Source organism: Anneissia japonica, unplaced genomic scaffold (assembly GCF_011630105.1).
Source record: "Anneissia japonica isolate Jap-2015-1 unplaced genomic scaffold, ASM1163010v1 scaffold6417_len956965_cov193, whole genome shotgun sequence".
NCBI classification, from domain to species: Eukaryota; Metazoa; Echinodermata; class Crinoidea; order Comatulida; family Comatulidae; genus Anneissia; species Anneissia japonica.
The window spans coordinates 734,409-759,421 of NW_022713977.1; the positions used below are offsets into that span (position 1 = coordinate 734,409).

The 25,013-nt window shown below is 37.5% G+C and overlaps 1 protein-coding gene across 5 annotated transcripts in view; it reads left to right on the forward strand.

Moving 5' to 3' along the window:
- Positions 1–25,007, forward strand: part of LOC117108832 (ankyrin repeat domain-containing protein 50-like) — a 34,053-nt gene extending 9,046 nt beyond the window's left edge. For 2 of the 5 annotated variants that reach the window (XM_033250988.1, XM_033250990.1), the window contains exons 2-3: positions 14,116–19,223; positions 23,444–25,007. In XM_033250988.1, the coding sequence (XP_033106879.1) occupies positions 14,212–19,212 (5,001 nt within the window). In that variant the 5' untranslated portion in view covers positions 14,116–14,211 and the 3' untranslated portion in view covers positions 19,213–19,223; positions 23,444–25,007. Of the gene's footprint in view, positions 1–2,787; positions 3,430–6,353; positions 6,783–10,060; positions 10,510–14,115; positions 19,224–23,443 lie in introns of those variants that run through there. The other 3 variants (XM_033250986.1, XM_033250985.1, XM_033250987.1) reach the window with 3 other exon arrangements.
- Positions 25,008–25,013: the final 6 nt, after the last annotated feature.

Below are 25,013 nucleotides of genomic sequence, written 5' to 3' on the forward strand. Positions count from 1 at the left end.
ATATATATATATGTATATGTATATGTGTATATATATATACATATACATATATATGTACCGTATATATATATATAATAATAATATAAAATTAATTGCTAGTTTCATGTCCCCGCCCTCATCAACTTTTGGAGCCTCATGGAAAAAATTACTATTTGCTATTTTTCAAAAAACATTTATTTTTTCCATGGACAACAAAAATAATGTCTAAAAGAAAGATGTCAAGCATACATTACAAAGATTCATTTTACTTTTTAAGAAAAACTATTTTTACTATTTACCCGCCTGCTTACCATAGGATAGTAAATAGCAGCTAGATTAGTAAATACCCTCACCAAAAAATAATTTCAAATCTAACTAATTAATTTTATTTGGCCTAATAAGAGATGTGACTCACCAGAACGGTTAATAATGACTTGTAATATAAGCCTGTAGTTAATTAGGCAAAATGTTAGTTTACTATACAGTAGTTAGAAAGTCAATCAATCAATCAATCAATCAATCAATCAATCAATCAATCAGAAATAAGTGAACAATAAAAATGTGTATGCAGCTTCGTAATATTGACACGTGACTTGTATCAACTACGGTATGTATCAACGTATTAGATACAGATATTATGTTGTATCTGCCTATTAATTAAGCGCATGGTAAACAGGCTTGTGCTGAGAAGAAGCACTAGAGAATCTTGTACTGTACTGTAATCAAATTCAAGGTGGTTGCACTTTCTGGAAATGGCGGTTGAATGATTTCAGTAAATCGCAATTAATAATCACGAAATGGTAGTATAGTAATAAAAATAATACAACAATAATATGCCTACAACATTGTTGTGGCTGACTGATAAATAGGTCTACATGTGGATGAATGAATGGACAATATGGATGTGCTATTTGTATGAATGCGTGTATTAATCTTGATTGACATTGATTGATAGATAGATAGATAGATAGATGGAAGGATGATTTGATGCAGGGGAGGATTTAGGCTGTCTCTTATACACATCTAGATGTGTATAAGAGACAGTCATAATACATACTCAGGTCAAAAAAAGAAGAAAAAAAGAAAGAAAAAGAAAAAAATGATAGCCCACAACGCCTCAAATGTTATTTTCGGGCGTCTAGAACACAAAAATTTCGCGGGGGACCCCCTAGGTCATTGTTGTCTCCATCGGCCCTAATTTCGGCCCCCCCCCCCTTTTGTACATCTCTGGATCCGCCCCTGTGATGTACTGTACACATAAGCCTAGATAATGATTGGTTGTATTTAATGGATGGAAGATGGATGAATGGGTAGGCCCCCAGTATCCAGGCCTAGTTAATTTTCATCATCTGTTTATATATATGCCAAAATCAATTGTTTCCAATGTATGCAAGCAAACAAATTAATAAGACTTCGTTATAAACATTTTGTATTAGATAGACCTATATGTACATTAAAAGTTGGTCTTATATACAAATGCTTTTACGATAGACAGTAGTATTATTATAATATTTATTTTTTACCAAAATTACTATGCAATTTGATGGAATACATGTTGGTAATTTTATGAAAGCGCACGAACCAGCAGCAATTAACAGCAGACAACGTCTCAAGTGTCAAAACACACAACTAAACGATCACGTCTCTCTGTTAACACTTTAAACAAACTTAAGCCATGGAGCTGTCCTTAAGTCCTTTGAAGCAATGTATTGTGATATATGGCCCCCTTTGTGGCCTGTGGTTTTGAACTTCATGTAAATGCATACAATATGACTTATTGTAAATATTAGATGAACAAAGTACTGCATGCTTCAGATCTGGCCACTCCTTGACGGATCGTGGAAATGCCTGCAGGGAAAATTGAAAATCTTAGTTCAACGACCGAGCTATTGTTTAATTAGAGAGAACGACTGCTTTAAATCTACATAAGTAGAAGATCCAACAATGTCCATTAATAATTGAGTGTTACTATTAATGATGTATGAGTGGAAATCATTTCCAAGTCGATATATATATATTTCAGCAAGATTAATAAAATTAGAGGTCAGAGGTTATATGTACATTCGTTGACGTGATTGATGCATGTAGTCACATGACCATCATCATCATCATCATCTTCATCTTCTTACGCTAACCATGGTCAAGGCACTGACAATTGAACTTCTTCAATGCGTTTGTGGGGCAACGTGCGTGCTTGCTGCAAACGCGTGTATTCCGGGCACTGTTCTGATTGGTCAGTTATTAAGATTGACGCTCCGGTAAGGTCAATTTACTAGAAGTTAATTAAAGCTCTTCCGCTATCAACGAGTATCATCTTCAAGAATGGAACCTTTGCAAGGAGGATCTTATATTCTATGTCGCCGTGACTCCATGAGGATCCATGGATGCATCTCTAGATGTTCGGAAAAGGCACTCTCTGGCAGACTAGTTCTTTAAGCAGTGTTCTCCGACAAAACAATCTTTCCGACGGGTGGTCCTTTGCCCCGGATACCTGTTGACGCGGCTTCACTTGTTATAATATTGACACATTGTTATTTTTACACTTTATGTTTTGCAATGGTTGTTTTTAACAACTGACAAAATATGGGTCCTTTGTAATAAACACTTATGAGTTATTATCTAGCCTATTCAAAGATACTCCAGTCATTGCGTAATCCTCTTCCCTCCCCCCTCCCCCATCCCAAGTGCTGTACACAACCGTCATTTCAAATAAACAGTAAATTTAGTGGATCATCAAACGATTAAAACTGGATTAACTCTGATTTATTAACGGTACGCTCGTTCTCAGTTACGTTTTCTGTGGTAGACTTTCATATGGTGATGTTAACCTTAGGTAAGCACGGTACTGCTCATTGCCAAGGTTAGTTATACTGTTATCTGTTCATTTTTCTATTTTTACATTTTGCTGGATTTCGGTTCTCAAGATCGTCAATGTTGATTCGCTAGACTGAAGGCAGTAACAGTTCGTGTGAGGTCAGCCGTATTGGTGCGTGAAGACAAGACAGCGGTACGGTACAGTAGTTCAGTTAAACTTGAGAATTACTGATGTTCAAGTTCTACCTTGAACCTGTACATCAATTGACGCTGGTGACAAGGAAGCGCACACGATCCGACGGAACGCCTCAAAAGCGTCAAAACTTCCGGTCATGTAACACGTTAACAGCTAAAACATATTCAAGTATAATCAGTGAACGGATTGTCATATACCACGTGTTGCTTGTACTTGGCCCGATATCGTCCACGCGACTTTCACATTTGTCAATTTAGAACGTGCTGACACTGTATGTAGTTATTATTACAGCACCCGTAATTTCCATTTCGGAACATTATAATAGTTAAAGTTACCGTTGACTGAAGGTTTTGACGAAGTAATTGTTTAAATTAAGCGGAAATACGTGTTTTTCATCCGGTGAATAAATATCTTTGTTGAATAATATATGGGAAACTAAGGTATAGTATACATTACAATTTTGTTTACTCTTTCGGTACGAACAAAGTACAGTGACAGTGTCCTAGCATTCACTGGTCTCAGATTTTTTCTATCATGAAGACTATTATAGATCATGGTTCAGACGTTCCTCTATGCCCGCAATTTTTATTTATTTTTTTATTTGTATGTTCTTATTAAGTTAAGTTAGGTCATTAATTTGCGGGTTGCCTAGTTGCCAGTTGTTGTCGCGGTTGTATGAGAATAGTGCTAAGGCAGGTACCATCTGAGAAATGTCGAATTCTCCGGTATTTTGGTTACCGGAACGACAAGTACGTAGAAGGAATAATATTTGACTATGGATATTACTGTATTTCGACACACCGTAGTGCAAGACCCAAGTTTAAGGTTAGGTTCAAGAGCCAGTTCCACCAATCAACGCCTCAGATTGACGTAAAATCGTCTGAACAATATACACGATCATAATACTTTGGTCTAATTTTAATCAAATCAACTTTGCGATCTGTTTAGTGTTTATAAACGTATTGTATTCTGATACACATTGCCGCGATAACTTTATTTTAATCCCTTCTAATGATGACAAAACAAGACGTGCTTTGGCTAGCAACAGCACATCTCATCGATACAATTACGACCAACGTTACGACAAATACATATCGGAAGTAAGTCGGTCCTTGTTGATTGACGGAGCCTAGAAATACATTTGCAACGAATGACGAGAAAATACGAACTGTGCTATTTTTAGACGGTTTCAACAGTTGTAATTTACTGTAGGCCTATATCCGGAAACTGAAACTGTTGTCATATGGCGATTATACAATATAGTGATACAGATGTTATCTATAATAATGCTCATTACACCATACTGTATTTGATACGGTACTGCAGGCATAAACGATCACCGTAATAGCCAAAGGCACACAAATTACAAATCATGATTAAAAAGTGTGTGATCTTGAAATAGTCACACCTCATTGTCATTGTATGTAGGACTACATTGATGAATTAATTGAATATATTAATTGATCTAATTTTCTAAGTCTTAAAGGTCTTTTTTATAGGTCTTTAATATTTCGCTTCTAATTATAGAGTAGGTATAAATATTGCTACCTTATTTTTTACCCAACGAATGGATAGATTATCGTCGGAGATTTTCAGAAACATGATAGCCGAGAAGGAAGTGGTTTATTTTGTTATCACAGTATTAATAAAAGTTAAAAACTGACTTGACCCGTGTTCCTTAATAACGCAATTGCGATAAACGTTTAACAATGATAACAATTGTATTGTAGAAGAATCTAAGAATTACAACCTCTTCCAAGGTATCGGTACACAGTTGGCACCAGTGCAAATCCGTGTTAATCGTAGTGGAATTTTGGATTATTTGTTTCACAGAATCGTCAAAAAATAACTTAGTGCTGTGGAAAGATAGGAGATTACTGAGGAAAGGTACTCACAATAGGCACGTGACGAACTTAACTGTATTCAAAGGGCACGGTTACTCTTCTTTATCTATTGTGTTCTTACAGAGAATATTCTCATGACTCTCGTTATTGTACTATTTAATTGAGCATATATCGTGGTTTTTCTATGGGTTTTATTGTAGCAAATGGAGAGCGAAGCCGTGCGAAACGTTGCATTCCGCATTCTACTACCGACTCATGTGGGCTAACGTTCGTCCGAATGGATAGACCACCATTTTCATTTTTGGCATCCAGATCCAACATTATGTTGCTAAATTTGAAGCGCTTAATCATTGGGGTAGACATTGGGTTTGATCCCCATGGGCGGACCGAGGGTTGAATGTACTGGCTGTTGAAATTTGTGTACTCATGGGGATAACGTTTTATAGCTCCATGGTGTACCATGTTAAAATTCAAGTTGTGATTCATTTATGTTTATTTTATACAAGTGTATCGTAGGCCTACAAATAGTTTGTAATTCATGCGTGATATTTTCTGAACTGAACCAAAATTAAGTAGGTCTACAATTACTCTGGTTGTGTTCGGAACTATTTTCGGGTCTAAATATATAAATATAAGACTTTATTCTTGTGCTTCAGTCAAATAGAGTCTTAAATCCAGTAGGCCTGTGTTCTTCCATGGAAATACCCTTGGGGGGATTTTTGTTTTTTGTTTTTTGGGGGTTTTTTTCCGAATCCATACAGTTCGTACTTGTGTACAGTAGTTGGCAACACACATTTGTGACCATTAGATGATGTGACGCAATATTGTCAAGGTAGATGCATGGTCGTTACGCTACGTCACAACTTAGGCCTATTTACTTTTCAATTAACATTGACTGCTGTCTGTCCCCTGACACGGTCAAGCCATAGGGTCAAACACAGCATTGCCAGTTCTTATTTCATACTACTTAAGTCTTTAGTACTGTAAATGCATTTCATATATTTCATATGTTTTGAGTTCCACGGCAAAAGATTCGATCTATTATATAATAGAATTCATTTTTACAATCGAGTTCTGATAAAAGCATTTCTCTTGGGTCTGATTCGATCCCACGTTTGTTTTTATACCTCCGCGTTTATTGCGGTAAGGTTTTTAGTGTTGTTAGTAAAAATTGATGGTGTTCTCTCCCCAAAGATCCCCTAGTATGTGTGTCTCCAAAGTAAGATTGTCAATATACTGTATACAGAATAATTTAATAACTTTCTCTTTTATTTGTTTTATTATTTCCGGCAATTCAGTGCATTCCTTAAATGTTTTTCTCGCCGTTTGGAAGTATACCAAATTTGACGGAATTAGTATCGTAGTTCTTTTCAAACTCAAACGGTGTTACGTGGGATTAAAAGTGTGAAATAAGGAAATTGCAAGCGATCCGTATTATCACCACAGTGTAGTATATCACCACAGACGCACCACATCCGGTGTCCCATGAATGGTTCAACTTTGCCTTTGTATAACCGTTGCTTTACAATCTTACTTTAAATAAGTGTTGTTTGATGAAAGCTATTATCAAACACGAATCGATGACGCAGTGGAAGTTCTTGATAAACGGTTTAAAGTTGTTTCCAGTATCTGATGTAATAGGTAATCGTAAAGTATTCTAAACGATGAAAACGACGCGCACGACAGGTAGTTTTCCACGCTAAGTAGGACGGTAGGACAACACGCCACGACAGGGGAAACTTTGTTTTGTCGGGGGTTCTTGTTTATATAATTGGACGTCCTACCAAGGTGGGTTTTCGGACGAGTTCACAATTTTATTGAGGTGTTTAGTTTAGGAAGTTACGATTTTGGCACCAATTGTGGATGTTGATAGTAGCCCAAACCCGGCATTCCAGACACGTTATTTTTTAAGCACGCTCACTGCTTTTATCAACAGGTCGTAGCAACAGGTATGTATTGTATGAATTTACTTTGTAGGCCTATAAGTTTGTTAACTTGTATCATCAATGGTCCTGTTCTGTTTATAAAGCTGTATCACGAATTAGAAATACAATTTAGTAGCCTAGTCCTATTTTATTTATAAAATCAACATTGTTAGGCCTATATTATAACTTTATTACTTACCGGTAGCCCTGTAATAAAAATAACGGATAATGTTTACTAAACATACCGGTAGCTCTGTTTTTTTATTCATCAAGAGGTGCGTCAATCATGACAAATAACTTAAATTAAAACTAACATATATATTATAATAAATATATAATGGTTTATTTTTATTGATTTTATGTCGATAATGATGGTAACGTACCACCGTAAGCGACTTAGTTAGGTGACAGCTACAGGTAGTCAATACAGTACAGTAGTGTAATTGTTTCAACAGTGTGTTATCAGGACTGGTAGTACTGTAGGTTGTGCTGACAAGTCTTGACATGCCTACTGTAGGCCTATTTATTGATCGGTTGATAGTTTCGGATAGAAGCGCCAAATATCACCCAGCAACATTTTGTATTGAATTGGTGTCAGTGGTCGGGGTGGGGGCGGGGGTTTCTTCATTGAAACTGTAGTCTTCTGGGGGAACGGTACTATGTTGAGCAATGTCTATGGTCACATGGAGAAAGAATGTAATAATGTCTATAATATTATGATCCTAAAAATATTTAAAACAAAAATTGAACCGACGATATTACGGTACATTGCACATCATAATTTATGTTTTAAAAACCTAAAAAAAAAATCACATTTAATACTTAGGTTATGTAAGGGTCAAGCGATACCAGACATACCGAATACCAAACATGCTTCATTCGGGTATTAATTCATAAAACTAATTCCCTTTGTATGTTTTTTTAAACCCTCGACTTAACTCATTTGAAATCCGTTTCATGAGTGACGACCTTCGCTAGGGATAACTGTCGGTTCCGTCTGATCATAGGGAAACCATGGATTAAATGGAGACATAATGGACTCGATTATCAACCCACGAAACCCAATTAGCAGCATGATCTCCTGTCTATCATTATATTGGTTTTTTAGAACCTCATATTATAAGAATGCACTTTTAGTAGTACCGATATAATAAGGATAAAATTCTCAATTGTACAGTTAATTTAACATAAACGCCCTAAGTAAAGTTCTTGTAATTGTATTTGTCTAAAACAAAGACAATAATTCCGAAAAGTGACAAAAATTTTGAAATTCAACATTTTGATCTATCTGATCATTCATATCAAGAATACTGTAGACCCCTGACCATCAGACATGTTCTGTAAGTGTGGCCAACTCAAAATAAGGTTAATAAATAAATAGATACTGTACTTGTATAGACCTAAATTAAAGAAATAGCATATAGGCCTACACGAGTTAACGTCATGTTGTGCTAGATTGAAGTACAGTACTGTACCTTCCATTCATTGGTCAGTGAGTGCGCGAACGTGTGTACGCGCTGCATCACAACCAATAATGAATAGAAGCCTCTGGAAATTACATTTTAAACATAAATGCATGTTAAATAAAAAATATCTTGGACGTCAATAACTGCGATAATGGAGCTACAATTTTTTTTCTGTATTGTCTCCAGTGCAGATATTAAAAGGAAGCGGCTCTCATCCCTGGAACGATACGGTACTTTGTTATGAATAGTTTTTTTGTTAAGAATATAGGCTCTACACGGTCTTAAGTTCGTAAACAATCGTAAATGAAGTTGAATGTTTATATAAGGATTTTGAGAATGTTCCGATTTGTAATTCTGTATCCTTATATTTATAACATTTACCAATGAAGTTTTTACACTTTTAGAAAGCGATTCGACATTCCTGTAAGTGTTTATAAGTTAATATACTCACAGTTAATTAACACTTGGAATTGTGAAAGTTGTCTAATCATGCAGGAGGTGTTAGCATTAGGTTCAGTGGTGCGACCATTCAGGCATTATGATGAAGATATCAGCGAATATTTGATAATCTATTCCATTCAACTTGCAATAATTTACGCATTTCAATGTTTTGAGAAAACATCTACCTTCCCATGTATAATTATTTTGTACCATATGCAAACACTGTGACGTTTATAAATACAAATATTTTTCACCAAATATGCTTTATCTCAATATTTTTGTATAATATTATTCTATTCCCAATAAATTTTCTTTTTTTCAAATCGTGCGCTAAAGAACCTTCATTGGATCGGTCAATCAGAAAAGGGCCAGGTACACGCGCACTTCCCACAGGCGCATACATTTACGCTGTCATTTTGGAGGACCTTAGCAACAATTACCAAGTGATCAGGCCTCAGTTGGAGGGTCCATTAAAGTACCGGTTATAGGACTATTGCTTTGCCGATTTCTTTTGTTCATTATTTTTATTAATTTTTTTTTTTTTCAATTGAGTAAAGTGTATTGATATGCATTTTCATTCTGCTATAAAAATTATGATAGCGATATTTGTATGCAAAACTATTGGTTTTTCTTTAACAATAACTAAGTTAAAATGGTGGAATGTCTGTACCATAGCGAACGTTAAGGAGGCTCTATCTTGATTGATGATGGGGCCACTATCTGTGATTGGGCAATCATGCGCTTGAAGGGCACGCGAAGGAATGCATTACGGTGAAAGACTTGCTCTGCGTGAGTCTCTGGTTACCGTTTCTGTAGGCATACTGGACACCAATCAACCACATTGAACTCGTGCTGAATATTATAATAAACCACATAGGGCCTATATAAATGAATATGGCAGCAATATACTTCGTGGAATGCACGCATGCGCAAATACGAAACGGTTTGCGGCCAGTTGGTGTGTATTTTATTATAGAATGAGAACAATGTATATATATACTGTATACAGTATAAACAAACAGTGACGTACCGGTAATACTTCATAATTTAATATGTTGGGAATTGAGTCGATCCAATCATGATCCAATTATGCATTGATAAAGATACAGCGAATATTCAACCAAAACCAGGAATAGGCCTACGTAGGCCAATTTGTATGTACCAGTATGTATATTAAAAATAATTTCAAAAAATGATTTTATGCATCGAAATGAGCAAAATCTTGAAATCTGAAATCTTTAGTTAAACTTGATCCGATGAATTTGATACGCAGCGAGGAAAACGTTTCTCTATGAAACACTGTCCAATTTTTCTAATGGGGATTTAATTGGTGACGTCATTTCAGTTCCACCCATCTCTGAATGCGCGACGTACAGGCAGTTGAAATTGACAATATTCTGACGGAGTAGGCGCACAGTATGTTTTGAGGACAGTACTTATGGAATATATAATTTCATATTGGCGTTTTGGATGACATGACGTGTTAGCATCGCAATATTCTCTTTTCCTGCATTGTAAAATGAGCGAATCTGTGAGCCAATGGACTCGTCCCCCGCGGTGTTTGTATTATCATGTCACTGTATTGATGGCCTAATCCGTGCCTGACCTAGGCTGATGATTACGTTTTGTATTGACATACATAACTAGACTGCATACCATGTCTGCTTACTTGGTTAACAGTAAGAATAACTTGCACCTAACTAACCAAAGGAGTGTCGAATTGGATCGTGGATATATGAAGCTTGGTTATCCTATCTAGAATCTTCATTCCTCCTTTGGATTCTCTATCATCGTCAAGCAGACACTACGTAATGACCGGTTTTGAAAATGTTTTCCGACTTCCGGTAAATATTGTGATTGTAATGTTTGTTGACTGTTGTTCGTTTGTTGATACCGAAAATCCTAGTACTGTTTACTGCAGTAGTCACATTGGTGGTCTGGCGATGATCACCTTTTGTCCCAGCTACCCAGAATATACCCTAACTAAAACATATGCTATAGTATCCTAGTTAGACTGCGATCTTGTTTGATACAATAACGCTCAGGTTGTGATCGCATAAAACCAAAGCCCGATCCAGACTATCATCTTGTTAATCAGGCTGTATGACAAGTGTTTTAGGCAATTTGAGAGCATCATCGTATATCAACCATATTGTTAAATTAGTGTTGTGTAGAAATTAGATTATACTTCCTAATAATACAAATAATAGTATAACCATTATTCATTAGAGGATAGGTCGATACAGCATGATGTGTTCGTGCGCGAAATTAAAATATTCATATAACCATGGAGAAAATAATATTTCCTCCATGATATAACCTTCCATTATATATCACACGAATAAATTTCGCCCTCTAGTGTCCGAGACTCGAAGTGCTGAAAATAAAATTTGCTTCAAAATAATTTGTATGCCTAACATAATTGTGTGTATATTTAATGTAGGCGTGTAATTGTTACCTACTTTACCCCTCCCCAACTTTCTAACCATGACCTTTGTTAAATGTGTGTTGTATGGTGTACGGTACATGTCATCAATATAAATATTCTTGTCATCAAATCGCCTGTGTCAGCCTTGTTAATGTCCGCTGAGTGTTCATTATTAATAGGTTAATAATGTGTACCGTATATAATAATGTGCGTTTTTTTTTACATCCAAATTTATAATTGGTCGATTAGTTGTGAACCAATCACTCTCCCTGACGAGACGAATGCGAGATTAGCAATGTGAAAAATTCTCAGGTCAAAGGTTCAATATATATTAATATTTTGTATTAATTGGTCTAAGCTATCGCCTTCATAAGAAGAGGATAATATTAGCAGGAATTTCACTGTTCCCTGATATTGGGCATGTTGGACTGAAAAAAGATGTATAGAGCCAAATGTAGCTAGGCATACATTAACTACTGTATCATGTACACTTATATTACTAAAAGATATTTAATATAATTTTATTGTGTGAATTATTAATACATTAATTACAACACTGCAGATGTATTGTAGATCGTTACTTTGAACTAATTTGGCTCCAGGTAGAGACTGTGTGTACAGTGAACCGTTAATTAATAAGATTGTCCGCCGTCCATGATCACTGAAATTCGTTGTATACTGAAATGTCTCAAAATGAACTGGCTAAAATTAATGCATTGGAAACCACCGAAGGTCTTGTTAAATAGAAAGAAACCAATCCCATGGCATTTTTATCGGAAATAACAGTGTCTACGAAATTTAACTTACGTTTTAGTTCAGGTAAATTTATTGTCGTAACTACTTGATGAATATGGATTCATAGATACTATAGTCAGGTTGAAAAAATATCCTGTGCAATATATTTGGAATGAGAATTAAACTACTTGAATCCGGAATCCCTAGACATGGTGTTATTCTGAAAAGAGAATTGCCATTTGGCTAATGTATTACTACCGTCGAGCTTGTTCAATAATATTTTTGAATTGATGTGCTTTTGCAGCATGTATCGTATGCCTAAAGCTTCCAAATCACCCACGCCGTGTAGCTTAATATATCATCGCTCACAACTATACATCATCTTGTGGATGCATATCCCATCAGAAAGCCTCACTCGCATCTCTGTAAAGTTCTGTATATCTACCGTATGGTACAAGTATTATAATTGGTCAGTTATGGCGCCGTATCTCTGTCATCATCTCTGACACGCTTCTATATCACTTGATCTATACCACGTGAGTGAAGCAAGTATCGATATATGATATCATAAGGTTATGATGAAGTAGAATAAAATGCAGATATGATAGGGTTTGATTGCTGATGTATATTGACAACTGTAGTCACGCTTCAGTGCGCATTGGTAGATAAATTAATCGATGATAATAGAACTACAGTACATGGATTGTGTTGATCGAGAGAGAGAGTTTGCTTCATAGAACTGAATGTCTTTCGTAAATTGCTACGGTATTTTTTAACTAAACTATTTCTTAAATTTGTGTATGCACATGGTCCTATTGCTGTAGTATACAGTCGTACTTAAATGAAGTATATTATTTGAATGACATTCTCTCAGTGTTTATGGTAACAATGGATTCGTATTTATATACCGCCTTTTATAATACAAATCTTCTCTAGGCGCTTTTTTTTAAAAATTTTTATTTGTATAGTCTACGATTTCTTTTTTGATACCTGAGACTGTTTTTATACCGCACTTCTAGATAAACGTTTGAATAGAATGAAAATAGCCTAATATATTTTTATTTATTCAACAATATTTCACTGGGGTAGCACTAAAAGCAGTGTTGACTTAAAGGGGTCCTTCCGTGGCATTCAGGAAACTGAAATTCATTGGAGAGAAACAAATAGACCTATGCAAGAATTGAACCCAGTGTTTAGTAATTAGAAGGTGGGCTCCTTACCACCAAACTGCATCTTTACCCCAGATTTCAAGGCCTGCAGCGATGTTTCTTGAGGGTAGGCCCACGTTCACGATCTATATTTCTAGTTACGTTATTACAGAACATAAAAAAATTAATAAACGAAACCATGAGGTATTTATTTATTTATTTGATAGGGAAGTGACTGTTTCTTGTCACGAGACTTAATTCCCTATCTTAAAATGTAATTGAGTACCGGTATTGACAAGAACCAAACTAGAGTTCAGTTTTCATTCTTAACAAATAGGCTAACAAACACAAATTGAAAGGTGATCGAATGTGTGGGCATGATAGATATGACAAGGCACTCATCGGCCTTAAACAGCCTCTGTTGATTTTGTTTCAAATTAAGTCCGCATCAATTGGTCTCTTTCAACAAGCCCTTAATTTTGAAATCAATAACTTGAAAAATTAACGCAAAAAGAGCTTATGCATTAGTGGGAGGTGGTAGTTTAAGTACCATTTAATTCATTACAGCATCCTACAGTGTCTGTTGGATCACCGTATCCTCATAAGCTGTCTGATAGTTTAAACTGCGCATGTTTGTCGAAGGTCAGGGGAGCTAAACTAATAATATAGCATAGCCAAGTGACCATGCATGTAGTTAGTGCATAATATTCATTCTGTGCGCGAACATGATTGTTTATATATCTTGACCTTCGACACTGCGCTAATTACGAGATGGCTTATTGCCTTGCTTATAGCTCCTGCTCAGACATTTATATACGACACTGTGGGAAATTCTCATCAACACTAATAACAGCAACGGCTTTGACACGATTTGTATTATCCTTCACGTCTGAGGTGTTGCAGCTTTAGTGTATCCGACACAGTATGGTAAATCCTAGCCGTCTCGTAACTGCAACAGAATGAATGGGTCAACCACTGTGCCTCGCTTACCGATTTACAGTACATTACTTCCATTGTATTTCTGCGGTGAATGCTCGCTGCACTCTTCATTCAATTTGCATCTGAAACAAGAGAGTTTTCTCTCTGCAAATCGAACCAAATAATACCACTGACTCATTCCTTTATTCATCTTTACACAGGTACTGACTGGCTGTCAACGAATGTGAGAGGACATACACCATCTGTATGCTTACCACTAGCGATCTACTAGCTGCCTGCATGGTTACCCTACAAAAATGACTCACTGTATGCTGCAAGGAAAGCGCTTCTACTGTCGGGAATGGGCTTTTCAGAAATTATTACATAGTTTAGAGAATCGACAGAACGCTAAAACATGTGGTACATTAATTGTTGGTGGACCAGGCAGTGGCAAGACGGCGTTCTGTGCCGAGATGGTCTGGCCAACAGCTAGCCATGGAAAACAGAGAAACTTGAGTAGGAGAGTTGTAGCTTATCATTTCTGTCAATCACACGATGTGGAGACTCTCTCTGTGGGAAAATTCATTCGAGGATTAGTGAATCAGATTTCAAGATCTACAGCAATTCATGGTTTTGACGAAAAAGTACGAGATCCAAGTATCCAGGCTGTGCTTGAACCTTCTGCGTGTGAACACAACCCAGATGATGCTTTTAAACATGGAATTTTACTACCACTCAGATCGCTTAATCCACCCCAAAGAAGTTGTTTTATACTTGTTGATTCTGTGGATGAAGGATTCACAAAAAACGAAGAAGAAAAGTCTGGTAGTCGAAATATCGCCGAACTTTTGTCAAACCATCATGAATTCTTTCCACCTTGGTTAAACCTCATCTGTAGTGCCCGCAGACAGAGTAAATCAGTCACAAGACTTTTTACAGGTTTCCGAAAACTGAGTCTGGATGACTTACGCAAGTCTCATGTTGTGCGAGACGTGCAGCAGTATATTTTATGTCGATTGGATCGTGAAGAATCGTTGCGCAATCATTTGAGCAGGGAGACAGCAGAAATGTTGAACCAGCTGCATATTAAAAGCAATGGATGTATAATGTACCTGGAAAAAGTTTTGGATGGTGTTGGTGAGGATTTTATTCCTTTGGCAGATATTTCTCAAATACCTGGAACATTAAATGGCCTATATCTTTGGTTATGTCAAAGACTTTTTGTTAGGAAGCAATTTGCTAAAATACAACCAATTTTGAACGTTTTGCTTGTTGCCAAGCGCCCTCTAAGTGAGGCGGAATTGTTCTTGTGCGTTCGAACCCGAAATATGGCCATGACCTTTGTGGAATTTAACCAGCGAATACGCACCATGTCGAGGATTTTAATACGAACTCGAGGTGAACACATCTTGTTATTTCATCATAGTTTCACTGAGTGGTTGGTCGACGTAAAACATTGCACTCAGAAATATTTGTGTAGTTGTGCAGATGGAAATGCTATGCTAGCATTGAGGTACAGTGGAATTGCCAAAGAATTAAATGCATCCCAGGTGTATGAATTCGCAGAACATATGCTAAAAGCGAATCTTGCTCCTCCAATGGACAACTCTCAACTTGCATTGTGGCTGTTGCAATCTGGTGCTCCAGTTGAGGAATGCATTGTAACGGCATCCAAAAACACTGATCCCGTCAACGAACTGTTAATCAAAGCTGGTGCTAAAGTGGTTGGTAGAGAGATCGATCCAGTGACTTTTAGGAATGCTTTGCAGAGGACAGAGTCTGTAAATGACCTTTTGGATGGTGGTGCGTCTGTTAATCAAGTAGACGACAATGGTCGCTCTTTACTTTCTAATGCAGCATTTATTGGCAACGTGGATGTTGTGAAAGTTCTTATGAATCGTGGTGCAGACGTTGATGTTGCCGACAAGACTGGGCAAACTGCAATTAGTTTGGCATCACGTCAAGGTCATTCGGACATTGTAGACGTACTTATCAAGCATAAAGGAAACCTTGATCACACAGACCACGAAGGGTGGACGCCTCTACGATCAGCTGCATGGGCTGGGCATACAGATGTCGTAACTGCATTACTTGCTGCTGGTGCCAATGTTGATAGTTGTGATGCTGACAAGCGAACAGCCCTAAGAGCTGCAGCATGGGGAGGTCATGAAGACATTGTTTTGAAACTACTTGAACATAATGCTAATGTTAACCAAGTGGATAATGAAGGGCGTACAGCCCTGATCGCTGCTGCTTACATGGGTCATAGTAAGATTGTTGAGCATCTGCTAGATCATGGGGCTGAAATAAACCACCAGGACCGAGATGGACGTACTGCATTGACCGTCGCCGCCTTGTGTGTTCCTTCTACTGAAGGTCATGCAGAGGTTGTAAAATTATTGATACAGCGCAATGCACAGGTAGACCATTGTGACCATGATGGGTTAACTCCATTGCTAGTCTCAGCTTATGAAGGTTATTATGAAGTCGTTGAAATGTTATTAGAAGGAGGTGCGGACATTGATCACTGTGATGAAAACAACCGGACACCTTTGATAGCTTCAGCTTCCATGGGGCATGTTGAAATAGTCAGAACGTTATTAAAATGGGGAACAGCAGTTGATACAATGGACAATGATGGAAGAACTGTTCTCTCAATTGCGGCGGCCCAGGGAAACGCCGATATCGTAAAAATGCTTTTGGAAAGAGGCCTAGATGAAATGCATCGGGATCATGCAGGTTGGACTCCTCTGCACATGGCTGCATTCGAAGGCAATAAGGACGTTATCGAGATTTTCCTTCAAGAAGGTGCTCAGGTTCATATTGATACTACTGATCGCGATGGTCGGACTCCGTTAATCCTTGCTGCTGAACAAGGTCATCTACCCGTGGTTGTGAGTCTAATTCAAAGTGGCGCTGACCCCGATATTACTGGGCATGACGGTCGTAGTGCACTTCGCTCTGCAGCAATGGAAGGACATAAGGAAGTAGTTGAATTCTTGATTCATGAATGCTCTAATATTAATTACAAAGACGGAGAAGGAAGAACTACTGTCTACATGCTTTCTTTAGATAATAAAATCTCTATGGCAAATGTTTTGCTTCAGAATGGAGCTGGTGTGGATCATCCCGACCTTGAAGGACGCAGCCCTTTGCATGTTGCATCGTGGCAGGGACATAGCGAGATGGTATCGTTACTGCTCACACACCAAGCAAATCCTAATGCAATGGACAATGAGAAGCGCACACCTCTTCAATCTGCTGCTTGGCAGGGAAATGTAGAGGTTGTTCAATTATTGATGAAATATGGAGCTAATATAAATCAAACGTGCAATCAAGGGGCAACAGCCCTGTGTATCAGTGCCCAAGAGGGACATATGGATGTTGTCGATGCTTTGTTAAAACATGGTGCTGATCCTAACCATGCTGATGAACATGGGCGTACGGCAATGCGTGTTGCTGTCAAAGGCGAGCATCAGAGTGTTATTAAGCTTTTAGTAGACTATGGTGTTCCTATTATAGACAGTCCCCGTGGAAGTCACTCTAGTAGAAGTGGAGGATCAGTGTCTTCAAATGACCAAAGGCAGTCAACAGGGCAACTCTCAAATGGCTTACAGGAAGGCAGTACACCATCGGACTCGCCCGACTCTACTTTTGATAAAAAGCAATCATTAACTCATTCATCAAATACAAAGTCTTCTTCAAATCTTACATCTACTTCTTCCACGAACCGATCATCTGGACATGTTCCGTCAAGTGGGTATGGAGATTTGTTTACAGAACAAATTCATGAACATTCTTCACCTGATCAGTTTGATGTTCAAGACATAAATGATCGATGCAAGTCACCAAATACATCTTCTAAAGTGTCGTCTGCAGCCTCCTTCCAAACAATTCCAGAAAATATATCTTCAGTCGGTTCGCATTATACTGGCTATGGCAGCATGCCACATAAAGGAGGAAAGAAAAGTCAACAAAGCTCATCGAAAGCACGTAGGCGATCCCCATCGCCGAACCAACCCACACTTCAGACTTCTGCACCTGTCCAGTCTCTCCAGTCACTAAATTCTGTCCCCTTTCAGAACGAATCACCAAGAAGGGAAAGTTTTGGATCACCACGTCAGTACAAACAACAACAGCAGCATCAACAAAAAATACTGCAGCAACAACAAAAACAACAACAAAAACAGTATGAACAACAAATGCAGAGGCAGAAACATCAGACTATGGAACCATCTCCTAAACCAAACAGACGACATCTGCCACGGCAATTATCAGCTCCATCTCTACGAGACAACAGCCACGCTCGTCAAAATAGTAACTCTAATGTTAAAAAGCAATCAACCTCTGTTACACAACATCCTCAGCTTCAGCCATTAGAAGGTATTAAAAGTTTGCCACAACATGTTATGGCAACGTCATCTTTAAGAAGGAATAGTGCACCCCAGAAACCCGTAGTCCGGGAAGGGTCAGCAATGGCACAGGCCCTAATGATAGCCGAGGGCTTCCCTCTACACGCTGAGCTTGCGGCAGCTGAGCAGGCAATGAAACCCAGTGGTATCTCCCAAGTTTTTGCAAAACAACACCAGCATTCCTATTCACATCAACAGCACCTGTCCGAAAGATGTCATGCCCGTAGTAGGTCTTCTCCAGTTACTTCTAATAACTGTGAAAGAATTACTCAACAGAGGTCTTTGTCAACGGTGAGGCAAGTCGAAGAAGACATGTCTCATCTACAACTTAACCAACAGCATATTCGACATCAGCATCATCCCCACCACCAACAGCAACATGGAGCTATCCAGCACCAATCACATTGTCATCAGAGACACCAGTCTCCAAGTCCTCAGCACAATCTACATGTGCACTCTCGGAACCAATTTCATCAGTATTTAGACTCGCTTGATTATCAAGATCTTCCACCAATGCAACGTAAGGCGTCACTTCCGGCATCTTTCAATCAGGTGAATGGCTCAAGAGTGCTAAATGGTTCACCTAGCTCCCCAGAATCCAGCATACGTGGACGTCGCTGCAGAATACGAACCAATCCAAACTATTCGGTGAAGAATGCGTCTCAAAATAAGTTAAACCTTCAGTCGACACCCCCTTTGCAGAAACCAAAGAGTATATTCGCTAATGGAATCGCCACATCAAATGGATTTGATTCGAACCACTCCTCGCCTACTCACGGGGCATCTTTAACTGGATCATCTGACGGATCTACCAGCCTTTCTCCTATCGAGATCAAGCAAGCGATTAGGATGAGCTTTGAGGGTCCATGTACTGTCAACGGATTTAAAAAGGAGACTCCCTTGTGATAAAATTAAAGGTATATAGTCATCGTGTTACAAAATATAACCATTTATCGGAATTGCATTCCGGCCAAATTAAGTTAATATACAGAAACCGAGTTATTGTCGGAGACGGTGTGAAGTCCTCTTGAGAATATTAAACATGTTTAATACAGCATTCTGGGAGGAAAAATTTCCCCACGTGTTTAACACACACAGACTAACTGAGTTAGTTTTAAGACACTTGATTGGAATTCCGATTTAGACGGTCAGTATCTATATTAATTTATTTCTTTATCTTCTGTCGATGTAATGCAATGTTTTATTTAGTGTCTTTTCTTAAGAGCAATTGTATCATTCGTTCTCGACATTCCATTACTAATTGCAAAAACCCGGTTTTTAATCCTTAGTTAAATATCAGTAATACACCCTTGGTTTTTGTTACTAATGTATTAACGATTTAGGACAATGGGATTTAACCCCATTGTTTGGTCCATTGTTTGAATGGGGAAAACCACAAGGCCACGTCCTCCACTTGCGAACACATCGTCGGGATGGTTTCACTGTTTTAAAGAGTTGCTTTTGAAGTATTAATAAGTATATATAATACAAATTATTTCAGTGTGACATTGGAATACATTCCCAGTTTTTCCTTGAAGTTGGCACACACAACGAACAATTTCATGTTTTTTTTAACACGGTATTGTGACAATTTATTAAGTTTTAGATCTTCCTAGAAAGGTCAATATATTCGATTTAATTTGACACTCGTAGGATTAATCAGCATCATGGGATCAATATTACTGTAATTCTCAGATAATAATCTGTTTATATAGTCATATAGCAATAGGACGAAGCAGGAAACGTTATGAGGACGAAAGAGAGATCGTTAGTAGTACTGCATTCGATAACGGAAGGCGAACTCTTTGTCTGTGGCGTTAATAATATAGCATCACTTTGATACGATTGACTAAAGAACACTGGTGCAAATAAACAGGAAATATAATGCGATGATTGTGTTTACTATTACTGTACAATTAATACTATGAAAATTGCTATAGAGATGTTTATGCCAGAAATAGAAAGGGAAACTAAAGTTTAGACAGATTAAAGCAGCTGTACAGCGTAATAAAGTTACGTACAATGGAACAATGAGGATGATAGCTAGCCTACAAAAACAATTGAACACAATAGGATAAACAGCGATGAGAGATAGTGACGATACATTTTATTGACGTCTCAGTAACCACGAGAAGAAATGACGTTAAACCACTGCATGTGAACTTCGGAGCAGTGATGGATTATTATGTTATGGTCTATTTGATTTTTTTTTTAACTTTATTTATTCATTCTGAAGTAATTATAAGTAAAAACATTCAAGGATAAAAACACAGAAAAGTACAGAAAGCAACTTATTTCCACTGTGGTCCCTAAATGAGGGGGCCCTCCCCGGGAAGCTTTGACTTATTTCAATAACGCAGAAATATTCATTTCGTTTATTTTGGCATATTTCTTAGCTTAGGCCTATTTCAATTTTTAATTGATAGGTAATAACTTTCTTATATATAGTAGTATAAAAGTATAAAACCTTTAGATACAGGAACAGTGAATTCTATTCCTTAAGGCTTTTAGTTCATGAGGCAGGCAGTGTTACAACTGCTGTTGTAGAAAACAACAGCTATGTAGTAACAACCGTTAATGTAGCACACTCCACAGCTTGTGTAGTAAAACTCTCCGCTAATGTAGAAACACCAACAGCTTATGTAGTAAAAAGAAAATCAACCCCAGCTAATGTAGAACGCTCAACAGCTAATGTAGTAACGAAAATTGCCTCACAGATAGTGTAACTACTATCGCCAACTTATGTAGAATATAGTATTAAATCTTAATGAAAGGGGAACATATAATCGAGGTTACCAGCTTTAAACTATTACGTCTTTAAATTATTATCAACAGCACTGCATTTCGTCGAAAGATGTTCATGCCTGTTTGTTGTTTGCCATCGCACAGTAATAGTCCTCAATGAATATTGTTCTATAAATAAATTATGAGATAAATTACCTCCGACGGGAATCGAACCTGTGACCTGTCAAGGTGAACGGCATAGCCACTAAACCACCACCATTGTATCATATATGTATTTTATATGGCTATATATTTGATATTTTGCTCTGACTACGAAGGGCTATCAGCAAGGGGAGGCATTTCTCTCTGGCTGTTTACTTTATATATAATAAGATCAGGGGCGGATCTGGGTTGATATTTACGGGGGTGGGGGTCAGAATGTTTCCCCAAAAAAATAAAGGAAGGGGGTGGGGTCCTAGATGGCGGGAAATGAGCTTTCCCGACTTTTGAAGTGTCTTTTAATGACTCTTAAACAATTTCGTAATTTTGATTTTGTGACAGCCTGGCGTATTATCATCAAAATGAAATAGAAAAAATAGGGGTCTTCGGTCTTCGTTTTATGACACCCCTCTTTTAAGTGCTTCAAAATTCAAGGTTTTATGCCCTCTTGAAACTTGAAAACAGTCGGGTAATTTTTTTTCATTCTTATTACAGTAAATCATAAGCCTATCATGTGTGTACCGGTATAGGTCTATACAGAAAAAAAATGATGCAGTTGCATATCTGTACTGTTTTTTTGTGTTTTTTTTTAATGAATCGATGAACCCAAAAGAAAGGGGGTCGGGTGTCCTCCCAAATTCTTTCTCATAATCCAAACGTTTCGTTGCTTTTGTTAATTTCCTCCTTATCGCCTAAAAGCGATCCTACTTGCATACTTTTCCAATCCTCTGTTTCCGCTCTTGTGTCACGACAGTGTATTCTATGTTGTCCTTGTTTACGATTTGGATTAGGTTGAATTTTGACGAATGGGTCTTCTTCGTTTTGTGCTTATAAAATCTAAATCGTCTTCGTAATCTAACTCTGTTGGCATTTGGTGGTTTCTTTTGACCATTACTTGTATAGGGCGATTTTTTTTTCTAGATTGTGAAAACAGAATCATTGAACGTCAGTTGCGAGGGACTTTTCTTCGTGACTATTAAATATTAATCTTACGACTTACGGTACAAAGCAAGAAATGTATCGTAGCAACCCAAGTTCAACATTGATAATGTTATAGTGGCATTTAAAAAAGACGGTGTAAAGTGTGATGACGTTTAAAAAAACGTCGTTAACACCTGCTTAGTAATGAATATATTGAATATTTTGTCATACAGGCGGTTCCTTTAGCTACAGTTTGTATTCGTGATGGATAGCTGTTTGTTCAATGTTAACTGTGAATGTAGTGCCATTCCGGTGTCAGCGGGCTGAATGAATGTTCGATTCGTCTCACACAACTGTTTGGTTCATGTTTCTTTTTCCACTGACCCGGTCTTTACCGTTTGCCATTTGATGTCAATGTTAACTCTCCCTTTTGAACAATACCCCATAGCTGGCATTTGTTTCATCAGCCTCTCTCCAGTTGACCATTCCGCTAAGGGCCGGCCCGGCCTTGAATAATAATTGCTAAGGTTCCAAAAAACATGGTTAAATACATACGCGACCCCGTGCGTTTGTGGGACAACACGTGTGTTTGTGAGACGCGCGCGTATTCTTGGCCCTGTTCTGATTGGTCAGTTGTTAAGTTTGATTGACATCCAATCTCGGCTTTTTGAACGTTGAATCTAATTTGTAACCAATGGGACTCACTGTTTATATTTATCACAATATTAATAGGCCTGATATTTTAAAACACTGGTTTTTAACGGTTAAATGTAGACCTAAACCATGGGTTGTTGTTGTTTTTTTTTCTTTTCACCTTAATGTATGGATGGTAAAATATTCAAAGACTGAAAAGCATTCATACAGACTGCTACATTATGAGAACAACCTCTTCTGGAATGGGAACACACACAAAATGAATTTAGTAGTGTTTCTTTCTGGCAACAGAAAAGCCACGGTATGTTTATGCAACTCAGCAGATGATGCATGCATATGGAACACGCCTTTATTATGCAGACCGCGCTAAAGTATGGTTTAGAATAATAAATAATTAAATAAAATTACACAGATTTACCAACAAAGGGAATTTGTTATTTTTTTTCTTCAGGTATATCGTATAATGTTTTTTTTTAATTTAGTTTTTTTAATTTTTTATTGTATCTTTTGCCGTACAATTCGGCCGTTTGTCAGGTTGCATTAGTTTGATTTAATGTACGGTACATCTCAGTCAATATAAACAATTTTTAAAAAGATATTTCTTTGTTATTTGCCTTAGGGCTCGGCAAGACTCTGGATCGAAGACCTGATCGGGTTAGACAACAACTATTCCAAGCAGTTCTGACAGCTGTTGTAATCCAGTCGCAATACCGCAGACGACACAGATCCATGTTAGGCCGGGAGTTTACAGAAAACATCCAGCACCCAAGTCACCTATCCGCAGGAATTTGCGAATCTGATCGCTACGTGTTCACGGCCTAGATGACAAGTTTGGTATTCGTGCAGAAGGTGTAGCTTCGCTAATATAAGTCGCTGCAATTCTTCGAATCAGGCTATCCTGTTAATATTGTGCAATTATTGTGTACATATACCTTAGTATGCAACCATTTATGTTATTTTTCATGTGCATAAATTAAAGAATGGTTCTAATATGAAATCGAATACAAAACATTGCTACAAATAAGGGGCTAAAGTATTCCACGAATTCTCATAAGAACTGTATTAATTAATTTGTATTATTTGAGACGAATAAGATGAGTTTGGATACTGTACGGTACTCGTGGTTTTAAGATGAATCTGAACTTATGTTGAAATGTATTGAATAGGCTTGTCTGATGCAAATTGATGTAAACTGTGTGGTTTTTTTAATTCTGCACAAGTCAAAACTCAGTGATAAAGTTTCAATTTAAACATCTCAAAACCAAAGTACACGCTATTTGATATCGAAGCTGTTCAATTATTTTGCGTTTAACGAGCGTGTGACGCGTTTAACGAGAATGTCACGCGTTACCTGAATTATATACTTTGAGATCAAACGATTTATCATTCAGTTGCGATAACCTCATGGGGAGTTCAATTTGATGCCCCGAGCACCAAGCTTTGAATTCCACTTAACTTTTTCCCTTCGACCAGCCAAACAGCAACAATGGCACAAACCCACATTAGGCCTAGGTCTATTTATTATCGCCGTTTATAAATCCCTAGTTGATTGTACCACCCCGAAAGTGAGAATTCATGGATCGGGCTCAAGAAGCCAAAGTCCCGGTCACACACTGGCTATAGCCAATATTGGCAATTTTTTTATTTTTTATTTTTTTTTATAATTAAATTTATCCCATTGTGTTAATCAAATTGTATTTCTAAATAATAATTAAATATTGGCTCGCGACAATCATGCCGTTTGAAATGAAACATCCATAGCTGGGTATCCTGAAGTACATCCTCGGCTCATTTTCGTAATATATACCTACGTATAAAAAATGTACGCGCGCGCCGTTGACAACCAATATTGAGATATTGAGCCGGTAATAATCTTTGGAGCATGGTTGGAGACGTATAATGAATAATGTGCTTGACTTGATATCACATGGTCTCAGCTAATTAGGAATTCCAATTCTGTGCTCGCCAGATTTGCTCTATGTCTGGTATGTTATCCTCCAGCTCAAGAAATGATTTGTGATACCCTGATATCATAGTCAGAAATTATTTTTACCACATATTTTTTTTACAGACATTTTTGCTTGCATTCAATATTCAAAGTAAAGTAGAATTACATGGCACTTTCATGTTTTGAATCAAAAGGATTATACAAAAATTAAAGTAATAGTCATATAACCGCAGTAAGAAAC